The sequence below is a fragment of the Lontra canadensis genome, unplaced genomic scaffold (genome assembly GCF_010015895.1).
Source record: "Lontra canadensis isolate GAN:19392208 unplaced genomic scaffold, GSC_riverotter_1.0 scaffold22, whole genome shotgun sequence".
Lineage (NCBI taxonomy): Eukaryota > Metazoa > Chordata > Mammalia > Carnivora > Mustelidae > Lontra > Lontra canadensis.
In genome coordinates, this window is record NW_022631016.1 from 13,176,022 (window position 1) to 13,190,240 (window position 14,219).

At 42.6% G+C, this 14,219-nt stretch overlaps 1 protein-coding gene across 1 annotated transcript in view; it reads right to left on the reverse strand.

Moving 5' to 3' along the window:
* MYO10 (myosin X) overlaps positions 1–14,219 on the reverse strand; it is a 212,118-nt gene that overhangs the window by 71,026 nt on the left and 126,873 nt on the right. Inside the window, 10 exon segments of the mRNA XM_032861894.1 lie at positions 1,119–1,199; positions 3,944–4,052; positions 5,701–5,783; positions 5,977–6,045; positions 6,676–6,768; positions 7,151–7,217; positions 7,337–7,437; positions 7,630–7,776; positions 8,813–8,931; positions 10,507–10,636. Of these exon segments, the coding sequence (XP_032717785.1) occupies positions 1,119–1,199; positions 3,944–4,052; positions 5,701–5,783; positions 5,977–6,045; positions 6,676–6,768; positions 7,151–7,217; positions 7,337–7,437; positions 7,630–7,776; positions 8,813–8,931; positions 10,507–10,636 (999 nt within the window).

The following is a 14,219-nucleotide window of genomic DNA, read 5'->3' on the forward strand; positions in this document are numbered from 1 at the left end:
ACTCTTTTAAGCTACCAGAGCAGAGGCACAGATCTTCCACATAGGACCCGTCTCAGCCGCTTTGCGCCATACAAATACCAAATTCCCCACCATTGCAGCTCATAGCAAGCTAGCAGACTTAACAGAGTTAGCTAGCACACTTGGTTAAAGAAAGCATCCACTCTTCCCTTCCGAGAAGACAAGAGTTCAATTTTGTGGTTCTAAGAAACATTTTTAAACCATAAATGAGGAATCACTAATATTAAAGTCACAGGCAACTGGTAAACAAGATAAAAAGATCTATCATCAGCAAAGTCATCAGAATGCAACACAAGTCTCGCGAGAGAACAGCTCAGGTCAGCTTCCTTTGCTCAAGCCTTATGAGAATAGAGCTAAGTTTTTCAACATGACGGACCAATGACCTTTCTGTCTTGTAGAAGGGAGGGTGATTTCTCTATTTGGGGGCTTACTAAGAGCTGATATTTCCCAAACCAAGACCATTTCCACTTTTTAACAACATTTAGGGCGGGGTGCCCATTTAGTCTTGGATTTAGCAACTAGAGCCGTTGAATATTAAATTTTCTTTGTTTAGATGGCTTCTCATAACACTCATATTGTTTCTAATCAGGCTATGGCATTAAAAAGCTGACCTCACAGAGCCTACACATGAAAACTGACCACGGCAGCCTTTCAGGAGTTCTCAAATTAGGCCTGGCCACTGGGTTAGGGTCCTTCAAAATCAGTGCTGCTACGTAGACTCTTCACCGTGTTTAACAAGAAAGCAACATGAAAAATGAAATCAACCACAAAACCTACACCAACTATCTCTTCCAAATAGAAGCCTGCCCAAGAATTTCAACCAAATCCTCAAAAAAAAAAAAAAAAAAAAAAAAAAAAAAAAAAAATTGTGAACGCTTCACAATGTTTCCTTTTAAACTAGATTTCTTTAGCATAAGAGCATCCTTCAGAAGCAGACAAACAGGCCCAAAAGACATAGGGAATTTTTCCATTTAATGTTAGGTTATAATAATGTCATATACGCTTCGAACCATCAATGATGAAAGGACTTTAGAGAAAGTGCCCCAGGAGGCGGTGTCTTTAAAGACCCAGCCCCAGTCTAGCACTGCTGTAAATCTTACCTTCTGAGTGTTTGGCTTGATACAGCGAACAAAGAAAGGATTAGAGGAGCTTAGTGTCGCCATTAAGGAATGCAGAGAGTCCTAGTAGGAAGGAAAAAGTATATGTTGACTTAGTCTCTTAGTATGCCATTCTTTCGATTTCTCATCATTTTAGGCAATGATCAGAAACAGGAATAAAAACCAATATCAACCATAGGATTAATAAGAATTTTTATTTTTAACATTGTCATTGTAATATAAAATAAAGCCAAGATCCTACAATTCGTAGACATGATTTCACAGTATACAAAGCTCATCTGTCACTTCCTTGAAATAATATCATTAAAAACAAAAATTAAAACATCGTGTTAACCAGCAAAAAAGCAACCCTAGGCTATTTCAATGTTGCATACAGAAAACCTGTTCTCTCCCCTCAGAGTTCTTTTTCTCCTAATTCATCATTTCCATCAAAATGACCATCTATACCAGTATTCCACCATCTCTCAACTCTTACCCTCAAATCACCAGGCAGATCAATCTTCTGTAATACTGACTTTTTTTTTTTTTTTTTTAAGATTTTTTTTGCTGTGGTGGTTGTGAAGAATTTTTAACATTTCCCAAAGCAGACAGAGCTTGTAATGAGCACTCCTCCCCGGCTTCAGCTTGTGGCTAATCTGGCTTCCTCGTCTGCATACATACTATGCCCACCTCTCCCAGGAAAGCAAATCCCAGACAACACATCAACTCATCACTCAAGTGTCAGGATGTGCTACCAAAAGCTACACACTGTCAAACACATATATAACCGCCATTATCATCATCCTAAAAAGTTTTAACAGGAATTCCTTAATACCAATATTAAAAGAAGCAACTGTCTCCAATTTCATATTGAATCTTCAATTATCTCAAATTTCATAATTTTTAAATGGTCTGTTCTCTGGGGCTCCTGGGTGGCTCAGCTGGTTAAGCGTCCGACCCTGGTTTCAGCTTAGGTCATGATCTCAGGGTCATGAGATCGAGTCCTGTGTGAGGATCTGTACTCAGCCCAGAGTCTGCTTGAGGAGTCTCTCCCCCTGCCCCTCTCCCGGCACTCTGTCTCTCTCGAATGAATAAATTAAAAAAAAAAATGCTTCTTTGAAATCCGAATGTAAATGAAGTTCTCATGTTGCAGCTGACAGGTCTTTCGGTCTCTTTTAAACCACTGGTCTTCCCTCCATTACTGGCTCTTTTTTCTTCTCACGATCTTGCAGATGACACTGGGTCTCTACAGCACTACACTGAGGTACTACTTCTCTGCTTCAAAAGCTTTAGGATTTCTCACAGATGACAAAATGGCATCACACACACGGCCCTTCATGGTTTCTGTTATCGGTTTAACTCCATATGAACTTCCTGTCAGCTGGTCCCCTCTAGTCACAGTTTTCCAGCGACAGGACTCAACGCTCCTGTCTCAGGACCCCTTTCTCCTGCCTGGTCTCTCGACCCAGAAGGCCTGCTCACTCTCTGCCATTTCCTTGATTCCCAGAGCAATATGACTGGATAACCACGAAGCCTTCCAAGGCAACTCCAGGCGACGCCGCCCTGGAGAAAGGTAACGTAACAATTCCACTGGAAGGCAAAGAGTCTAGGTTTTAGAGTCAGACAGGTTCACCTCAGATCCTAGTTTCAGTCCTCAGAGGGACTGAAGGGGTTTCCATCTCTCTAAACCTCAGTTTTCTCATCTGTGAAATGGGGACCACAGTACGCACTTAAAAGATCGCAGGAGAAATGACCAAGACCGCGTGCAGGAAGCAATTAGGCCAGTGACTGGCACATAATACATACACTGCAAGTGGTACCTATTTTTTATTATAACCTACCTGGGTTAAACCCGCCCGTCATATCACACAATCCAGCACCGTCAGCAACACTGGTGTGTCCCTGGCTCATGGCCAGCTGCCCTATACTACAGACCTCATACAGAACGCCACCAGAACCATCCCGCTCTGAAGAACTAAATGAAAGACCCTTTGAAGGCAGATTTAATAAATGTCTATAGACTGACATGCCTCCATTTCTCTTCACATTGGGATCTGTTACTTGGGGGTGAAACAAAACAATTAAGTTCAGAAAATGGTCTTTGTATGCTCTATCTCTGAACTTTCTAAAATGGCCAAATATTTATTTATTTATTTATTTATTAAGAGTCTATTTCTTTATTTGACAGAGAGAGAGATCACAAGTAGGCAGAGAGGCAGGCAGAGAGAGTGGGGGAAGCAGGCTCCCTGCTGAGCAGAGAGCCTGATGCAGGACTCAATCCAGGAGTGAGATCGTGACCTGAGATCGTGACCTGAGTCGAAGGCAGACGCTTAACCCACTGAGCCACTCAGGCACCCCAAAAATGGCCAAATATTTAAAATGCAAAAAGAATGGTCTTTATTTTCCCTGAATTCTGGGAATTCACAAGGTAACTGACACTGATCTTATTTAAATATGCGGTCACTTGGTCCTTATTCCTAACTACGAGACTGTCAACATATCTGGGAAAAGTATAAAAATCCAAACACAGAAAGAAATATGCTCTATATTCATCAGAGCCTTTAAATACAAATCAAAGTGACCCCACATGGCCCATCGTTCCTTCAACTTAGAATAAGTAGTTATTTGTTTCTAACAAGACAAAAAAAAGTCTACATGTTTTCATCTGACTCAGAAAAAGTGTATTTTGAAAGCACTTTCTGGTGCCATAAAAGAGAAAAAAATAAATAAATAAACACTTCCATGGACCTCACATCCCCCCAGTTCTTGCTTTCAACTCCTAAAACCACAGCAACCGTGGACTCACGGAAGTCGGCAGTGAGACTAACCTTGAACTGTGAGCTGACCGTGGGCCGTCGATGTTTGCTTCCACATTTCAAGGTATCCTGGTTATTGCGGCTTGAGACGTGTTCGAACAGGTCATAGATGAAGTCGAATCTGTGTGAGCAGAGAGCAGAAGGGCCGTGAGCGGCCCAATTACTAGGTGCTGGATTACAGTCATGATTATGCCTGTTCCCACTGGAAGTGACCCACGGAGTCCAGGAAGAGCTGGACAGCTTCCAAAAATTTCAAAGCAACCACTGCCAAAGAGCTTTACACTGGGAAAAAAAAAATGTGTCCACCTTCTGAGCCCTAGGGTCTTGCAGAAGAGAAGCGGATGGGGATGGAAGTGACCCAGGGAGACAGGCCACCGAGGAGTGCTGCGTTCCCAAGGGCCACCTAAGTTCCTTGCAGCCTTGACGTCTCTGCCTGGAGGAGGGAGATGTTTCTGCACATCTCACACAGTCTCGCAGGCCCACCCAGTTCACAGGGGAAAGTGCTCACCTGCCGTGAAGCCCACGAGCGTTTTTATCCTGCCTCTAACCCTTCCAAGCTATGCGGCTTGGGAAGATGCTGGACTTAGCTTCATTTTTCATTTGAGAAATGAGGGTAATTTTAGAATTTATGTTATTGCTAAAAAGTACTACGAAATTGCCACTACTAATAAAAAGTAGAGCGCCTGAGTGGCTCAGTGGGTTAAGCCTCTGCCTTCAGCTCAGGTCATGGTCTCAGGGTCCTGGGATCAAGCCCCGCATCGGGCTCTCTGCTCAGCAGGGAGCCTGCTTCTTCCTCTCTCTCTCTCTGCCTGCCTCTCTGCCTACTTGTGATCTCTGTTTGTCAAGTAAATAAATAAAATCTTTAAAAAAAAAATAAATAAAAGTAAGAACAGCTCACAGTTCTGTAAACGGGGAATCTTCCCACAGGAGAGTTAAAACAAATCTCCATTATCTTCCAGTTCTAAACTGCTAAACTGACACTGGGGATGGGCTTCCTTCACCCCAATTCACAGCTGTCTGTGTGACCAGGTTGCCACCGACAGTTACATTCCTAACAGTCTTAGGGTTTTTAATAACGGTGCTACTTCCCTTCCTTGGATGATAAAATTCGTTTCTGTTACAGATTCACGCCAGATCTGAACCAAGTACCCAGAGCTTCACCCCAAGCATTAATCCCCCCCTTTCTCTCGAACACAGCCTCCTGCTTTAATCCTCACAAACAGACTAACCAGCTACTGATGTGACCATGTGAATTTACAATTCATGAATGAACGTGTGAGTTTGTCATCTTAGTGGAGTTAATACTTGTTTATTTTTTCTGACATCCCTTAAACTAGAGACAGATGGGTCCAACAGACCCAAGGCTGAAACCAATTTGACACGGAGCTCTAAGCTTGTTGTGAAGAAAGGAGGTCATCCTGGTTAAGATCTTGGGTTTTGGAGCCCAGCAGAGCACATCAAAAACCAGCTGTGGGCTCTTGGGCAAGGCACTCCATGGCTCCAAGAATTGGTTCATCTCCACACCAGGATTAATAGTCTCTAACTCACAGACCCACACGCTGTGCTTAGAACACCTCACTGAATGGTTGTCACAACTACTCACATTTCTTTCTATATCTCGGTCATTTTATTAATGAAATATTGCCCATGAAAGGAGACAATAAACCAAGTTGCTTCCACATTAATTTTTTCTATACTTGTAAATCAAAAGCACTTGCACATATAATACTTTGCTTGTTAAGGATGTCTTGGGGAGGACACTGACATACCGGCTTTCTCTTAGCAAGTTGAGAAGATCATCTCTAAAAGTGTCTCTGTTCTTCTCCAAGATGCCTCGAACATCATACTGCACCTGGTTTTTACAAAAAATAAACGAGAAATGGTACAACTGATCAAAAGAACAACTTCAGGTCATAGCATCTCCTCTAAGGGCCGGCCCCATGAAGAGAAGTCATTTTGGCACATTTACGACTGGCTTCTGAAATTACTGTTTCTCTAAATACCAAATAGGCAAATATTGCTAAGGATCTTAATTAGGAAGTTACCTCTCCAGCATAGTGTTTCACTCCGAAGTGGTTGACCGCAACTCTGGGCTTCACGTAGAAGTGGTTATTCTAATAAAGAAACAAATACAAATGCCTAATTTCACTTACTGATTTGCACCGGCTTCCCGAGAGAACTCACTAAAACAGATCGTGAAAACAATTTGAAAAACCCACCACGCATCAGAGGCTGAGGTGAGAGCATGTGACACACTTTATCAAAACCATGTGGGTCTTGTCTGTCGTCACAGAAGTGAGGTTAAATTCTATACTCATCAACTAAATGTGGGCACGTTCTGACGAGTAGCCCCAAGTCTATCCCTTTAACTTATCTCAATGTAGTTCCAGCGACTGGGGAAGAGAGCTTTGGTTTGAGGAAAAATTATGTGTGCGGGGGCGCCTGGGTAGCTCAGTGGGTTAAGCCTCTGCCCTCGGCTCAGGTCATGATCTTGGGTCCTGGGATCGAGCCCCACATCGGGCTCTCTGTTCAGCGGGAGCCTGCTTCCCCACCACCACCAACGCCCCCCGCCCCGTCTCTCTGCTGCTTGTGATCGTTGTCAAATAAATAAATAAAATCTTAAAAAAAAAAAATGTACATGTGTGAAGCACTGCGGAGCCAAGAGTACTGAAATATCTTATGTGTAATGTGATCTACAGATCTGCTTCTCAGCCATAATCAAGAATTGGCAAGTTTTGACATACAGCATGTTGATTGTGTAACTTCTCCAATAAGGTGCTGTCTGTGGCTTGAGGAAAATGGCTTTCTTCATTGATAAGGGCTAGGAGACCAAGTTTCTAGAAGACAGAGAAGAAGTGAAATGAATTAAAAGTTGAATTACCTCAAAATATTTCAGAGCCCCCTTCCCCCTCTCTCAAGTGTCCATTAAAGGAAAAGGCAGAGCATTTCTTGGTTTAAAAAAATTCAGAAAGATACTAGGAAGACATCCAACGAATTTAGTTCCATAGAAATAGGGAGTTCAACCAGACAATAGGTTTGAGGAAGCCAAGTATTTAAATTCAACCTTGCACATTTGCATGTATGTTTCCAAATGGTCCATTGTGTTCTAAACATTCACATCTTTGATGTGCATGTTTGCACAAGTGATTTGGTTCCCGTAAATATGAATCAGCCCAGCGAGACACCCTTGGGACTGCTACAATGCTTCAACAATGTTACCTTCTCAATTAGGTCCAAGCATTCACCATTGTCTATCCAGTCAATGTCTTCCCACACCAATCCCTCCCTGTAGCAAGATTTAAAAGGGCTAAGTTATAATAAAATAGAGCTTTAAAACTATCTAATTCAGTGGCTCATTTTAAAAAAAAAAAAAACCTTTTGAAGTGGAATTCTATGAGTGCTTACCTGCTATACTCTAGTTGTTCCAGAGAAAATATATGCTTGTTGAAATATTCCTGAAGTTTCTCATTTGCATAGTTTATATTGAACTGCTCGAAGTGATTAACCTAAGGGTGGGGGGAGCGGGAAACCATTCAACAAGTATCTTTCGTACCCTTACTAATATATATACAGGTGAAGAAAAGAAAAAAAAAAAAATCTGAAGAGAAATCTATCAGTATTTATTCGAAGAGATTCATTCCCGATCAGCCCATAAGTGACAGAGAAGAATTCGTGCCTCCCACTCCTCCGAAGCGTACCTCAAAGTTTTCGAATCCAAAGATGTCAAGAATGCCAATGGATTTAAAGTCATCTTTGCCTTTGATCCTGCTGTTAATCTTCTTAATCACCCACTCAAAGCAGCGTGCATAAAGTGCCATGGCCAAGGAGTCCCGGCTGTCTTCCGCCTGTGGGAGAGGAGACTGGTGACTGTCTCCCGCGGACCACGGGCTGCCCAGGCAGCAAGTCCATCCCTGTCCCCCTCAAAGACACACGCACTGAACATGAGTAACACTGTGCACCTGATACCGAGTCGATCAGTGCCATCTAGGAAAACCCAGGTGTCTAAAGAAGGGAGCTCGCTCACTCTCCAGTAGGATTCACTAGGACCTCCTTTAAATACCAGGCTCTCATCTGAACCAGCATATGCACCGCCACGAATATTACCAGGCTTAAGACAACAATTAAGGCCTGGGTTTTCTCAGGATCATCTTCGCATAAGCTACTTTTTAAGATATTTTTATTTATTTCAAATATTTTTATTTATTTGAGAGAGCGAGCGAGAGAGAGAGAGAGCATGAATGGGGTGAGGGGCAGAGGGAGAGGCCGTCTCCCCACCGAGCAGGGAGCCCCATTCGGGGCTCGATCCCGGGATTCTGGGATCACGACCTGAGCGGAAGGTAGGCGCTTAACCGACTGAGCCACCCGGGCGCCCCTCGTCGTCTACTTCGTCCACAAGACAAATTTCTTCTTGGTACGGCTAGCGTGTGTACTCACGGACATTAGATGGGCTGGCACACATAACTGGCTCAAGGCAGAAGCAAAGCTAAGTACTTCTGCGCGAGTAACAACAATAAATTGCAATAGCTCCCGATTATTTAGTACTTCACTGGTGTATATTTACTATTATCCTTACAAGAATCTATGAATTACGTATGAAAACCATCCCTGTGCTACGGAGGAGCAAACACACACAACGAACGCAGCCCCCACGACCAGAAAGTAGCGTGTCGGGCCTCGCACGTCTCGGAAACTCGGCCGCGCTACGGCGTCTGAGAAAACCAGCAACTGTCTCCTCCCTTCGGCCGGGGGACCGGCGCCATCTTGGTCACGAGCCAAACTCATGCGAGCGGTTTGTTGTGCTCACGGATTTGACTCCAAGCCACGAATCTGAACACGGAGGACTGTCCTCTAAACCGCGCTCTGAAGGCCAAGGGCACGTACCTGCTGGACGGTGAGAGGCGTCAGGATCTCCTCCCCCCTCAGGAACATGGATCGCTGCGTCAGAGCGTCCGTGAGCTGCGCGGAGTCCAGCCCGAGCAGCTCCGCGGACCTGCCCAAGGCTGGAAACGAAGGACGAGGGAAAGAACAAAACGAAGGGGCATTGAGCCGAGAAGGAACGGGCCCCGGGACCCCAGAGCCGGCCCCGCACAGCGATACATTAACGCAGAGAACGTTCCTCGACCCCTCGGGTAGAATTTACAGAGCCACGTTCTGTTGTAAGTCACTCGCTCCCTTAATGGGTCTCAGGCTCGGAGCAGAGAACCTGACGTTGGACCAAGTGTGGTCCTGAGACCCCGAGGGCAGGGGCGACCCAAAACCTGCAACCTGCCAGGGGCTTGTGAGGTCGTAACTGTTTTCTGTGACACTAAGGGGCCCTTGGCTATTTCACTCTCATTCCCTTAGCACGACACAGGAGTCTCCTCGTGCTACATGACACGTGCTCTCTCCACACTCAACGCAGAAGCAGATAAGAGAATCCAGCTGTCCTCCGCAACATCTGATATTTTATAAAAGTCAGGAAAAATGTAAGACCATCTCACTCCTTTTTTAAGATTTTATTTATTTGAGAGAGAGAGAGAAAGAGAGCACAAGCAGCAGGAGTGGCAGAGGGAGAAGCAGGCTCCCCGCTGAGCAACGAGCCTAAGGCGGGACTTGATCCCAGAACCCTGAGATCATGACCTGAGCTGAGGGAGACACTTAACTGACTGAGCCACCTGGGGCCCCACAATGTCACTATTCTCACAGATTTTTTGTTTTGTTTTGTTTTGAAGACAGTCTTTTAAATAAAAAATAGGATTACTTTAATATGCAATGGGTTTTTTATGGTTATTTCAAAATTAATTAGTTGGTTTTTTGGTTTTTTTACAACACCTCAGTTGATTTCTAAACCAGTAACATGAACAGGCATGACCCACATAAACAATAGCTCTTTGGAGTTCTCTATGGTTTCAAGATGATTCAGAGGTGCTGGGACCAAATGTCTCAGAACCGCTGACCTACAGCACTGTCCTCACCTCGAGCCATTTCAAGCTTTACCTTTACTGCATCCGACCCCCAAGGTTTCATGCCCTACACACTGCTTCCATCGGGAAAGTTCCAAAAATAAATACAGAAATCACTCTAGGAAAAGGACAACTGACATGGCGATGTGCGTGTTAATTTTTAGTCTTGACAACACATCAGTGAGGCACTTTATAGATGAGAAATCACTAGCATTAGGGGATACGTAACTCCGGGAACTAGCCCGTGACAGAGCTGGACTGTGGACAGCATTTCCGCTCAAGAATGGTCTTCTCCAGGCCACCACATCACCACTCAAGAACTATGCGAAAGAAAGCAACACCGCACCCCTGACATTTTTCTGTATCTAATCCTCATTGCTCATATTTCTTTATTGGGTCCATTTTCCTCCTCCCTTGCTAAGAATGAGAACACGGCCACCATCCCCTGCTGGGGATGTCATCATAGGCTTGGACGCTTTCTTAGCTGCCGGTTTCCATCAATTACAAAGTACTCCAGGTCTCTGCCCAGGGTCAGAAAGCTCTTTCTGCAAAAGGCCAGACAGTAAATATTTTAGGTCTAAGTTCCCTATGAGGAAAAAGCCAAGGAAGGGAGAAAGGGAGGGGCCATCTTACCTGTTTTGAAGGACACTTGGGCCCCACCAGCAGTGATAAATTCTATGTTCCCAAGATGTAACACACCAGCCAGCAACCTCAAAACCTCCCGAACTTCTTCTTTGCTGAACTGCATCACTTCCATTGCCGTCTGAAAGAAAAGCAATGTATTTGAGTTTTGTTGTTTTTCTTCCATATTAAAGAAAATGAAAAACTCATTACTGAGTAAAATTGTTAGGTATTGTTCTAAAGGCAAGTATTGTTCTAAAGGCAAGAAAACAAGAAATAGATTCACAACCCATCGTTTTTAAATGATAAAGATTTGCAAAGGCACCCATAAAAGAATGCAATATTAAGGAAGAACTGTGGAATGAGGAGAGGTCATCCAATCAATGACAGAAAGTGAGATATCTGCCTTATTTGGTACAAGCCAGCCAGTGACACCACAGGAGAACTACCCGAGAGTCACAGTAATGACAGTGAGAAGGGGAAGGCTTCATGGGACTGCTCCAGTGTAAATTTCGGGGCCTTTCCTTAATGATGAAATGCAGTAGGGATCCAAGCCAGAAGTATAAAATTCTCTATTAGGAACTCTGTAGGTGTCCTTCCATTATGATTTAGAAGCCATATCCTTGTTAAGAAAAAAACCACCCCTTTCCCCCAACAGAGGACAGAATTGTTGGTAATACCAATGAAAATGACCTACCAAGAGCACGCGAGCCCACAATGTAATAATCGTGACAACGACAATCACTTCAGGGGGTTAGGAAGGAAACCACGTGCCACTCTGAAGCAGTGGAAAAGGAAACAACTGGGGATTTAAAATGTGGAAAGTTTAACTTCTTTACAAGGAAAAAACAAAACTGAAATGAAAGACAGAAACAATAGGCAGCAAAACAATTCAAAAATTATATAAGGGAAGGAGCAATAGCTTGGCCATAATAAAAGATTCACGAACAACAGAAATAAAATGGGCATTTCTTATAGGAGCATACGCAAATCCTTCCCAGAGGTCAAACATGTACAAATCAAAGAAAATCTGAGATCGCTTCTATTCAATTAGCAAAACACTTGTGAATGAGAAACCTAAAACTGGAGAAACTGGGACATTAATGCACTCGTCATTGGTGCCATAAGTTACTATAATCGTTTTGGAAAACAAGCTTACATGGCAGCATTGTGTTGGTCATGCATGTACATAAACATACAATGTTCAGAGAGGTTCAGTAACTTTCACAGGGTTGCACAACCAAGGCTCAAATTCAGCCCCAATGATCCTAGAGTTCACAAACTTATTATCCAGCCAATGTTGTCACTTTCTAAAAAAGAAAAAAGCCATCTTATGTAATCTTCATAACTTCCACGGTGGAAATTTATTCCAAGGAAAATCTCAACAGAAAAGGAAGTTCTATGAAATATTCACTGCAGTGTTCTAGTAACACATCAAGAAAAAAAGTCTATCTTCTAATCAGACAAGTCAAATACAGCAATAGTTGAGAATAGTTCAATAGCTTCGAATAGTGTATACTTTGTAAAGAGACTTATAATCATCCAGAAACATGATTTATGACAGCTTTATATAAAAAGTTTAAAATTATGTTATTGTTGGGGTGTCTGGCTAAACCATGGGATTCTTAATCTTGGGAGTCATGAGGTGGGTGTCAAAATTACTTAAAAAAAATAAAACCACTTTATCAACTTTTTAAAATTTTTATTTTTGTAACTTTTTAAAAAGTAATCTCTACACTCAGTGTGGGACTCAAACTTACAACCTAGAGATCAACAGTTGGATGCTCTACCAAACGAGCCAGCCAGGAATCCCATAAGGAAAACCAGACTGCAAAATAAATATACTGTACCGAAAATAGTTGCATTATTAGTGTTGGAAAAAAATTACAAACATTATGTTCCATCGTGTCTTTTAATGTCTCGACAATATTTTTACAACACTAGTGGGTGAATGGATAAACAAATCAGGGCCTACTAATGGAGTACCACTCGCTATAAAAGGAATGAACTGTGTCACGCATGATGTAGGGGAGTAAAAGGAGCTAGAGGGGAGAACACCCCATATGATCTCACCTACAAGAACCTCTACAAGAGACAAATCTATTGATTTATTCCTGAGAACAGATCAGTGGTTTCCCAGGAGCAGGGCGGCTGGGAAGGGCCAAAGGAACTTTGGGAATAAAGAATAACCTTTTATTTTGATTGTGGGTGTGGGTACACAGGTAAGTAAATTCAAAATCCATTAAGATGTATACTTCAACTGGTAGCCTTTTATTATACATACACTGCATTTCAATAAATCTGGTTACAAATAATAAAAACACCATGAATTATTTAATCAGCAGTGAGAAGACTCATCTCATGGGTGCAAACAGAAATTGACACAAAGAGTAAGAACTATTTAGTCAAGTGCTTACCCATTTAAAAAAACATGGAAAAATAATTACTTGAATTTACTTATTCTGAAAGTTAAAAGCAAAAGATAGTTAAGAAATACAGAATAAGGGATGCCTGGATGTCTCAGTCATTAAGTGTCTGCCTTTGGCTCAGGTCATGATCCTGGAGTCCCCAGATCGAGCCCCGCATCAGGTTCCCTGCTCTGGGGGGAGCCTGCTTCTCCCTCTCTCACTCCCCTTGCTTGTGTTCCCTGTCTCTCTGTGTCAAATACATAAATCTTTTTTTAAAGATTTTTTTTTATGTATTTGACAGAAATCACAAGCAGGCAGAGAGGCAGGCAGAGAGAAAGAGGGGGAAGCAGGCTCCCTGCTGAGTAGAGAGCCCGACATGGGGCTCGATCCCAGGACCCTGAGATCATGATCTGAGCTAAAGGCAGACTCGTAACCCACTGAGCCACCCAGGTGCCCCCATAAATAAAATCTTAAAAACACAAAACAAAACAGATTAATTTCTTATTCTTAAAATGGCAGTAAGGAACAAATCAAACTTCAAAATAATTATAAAGCACCTACGCTGTGTAAAAGGCTATACTTTCCCTCTCTACAATTCAAGTTTTCCTTCCACAAGATGTATTCAACGCTAACTTATAAAAATTCTTAGAGCACAGAATGATCACAGAAATGGGATCCTTCAGTGTTTAAGTCAACTACCTGCACTTTTATATAACACTAAATGGCAATAAGACAAGAAAAAACAAGACAAAAAATTAATAAGACAAGAAAAATAAGAAAAAAAGAAGTTTGCAGTGGCAGAAAATGTCAAGCTATCAAATGAAAACTATCATAAAAGGCCTGATGAAAATAGTCTTGGCTAAGTTCTTAAAACACACACCAAAGTCATACACGGAGAGAGAAAGCAAACATAAAATGTGCTTACTGTGTTGATAAATTTGACTGCTGTCGATCTAACTGCAAGTGAATTAGGAGCGTGGTGAGAAGCAGTAATTGCATTAATCAGTCCGCGGGGTAATTTAAAGGCTGCCCCAGTTGCCAGCAGCGTGGGTATGAGCGCTGGAACTGCCCCCAAGAGCCTCTCTCTCTCCAGTTGCAATCTCCACCCCTTCAGCCAGAGTAGCCCCTTTCAAGCTTATTATCATTATCTTATTTTCTCAAGGATATGGCTCTAAGACTTAAACATGGTGGGGAATTCTCACTAGTTTGGAAGCACGAAACAGCAATTTAGTTATAAGAAAACCAGCAGAAAGTTAAAATATTTTCAATAAAGTCCTTATTAGGTGCATTAAAAAAAAAAAAAGGTGTTTGGGAAAA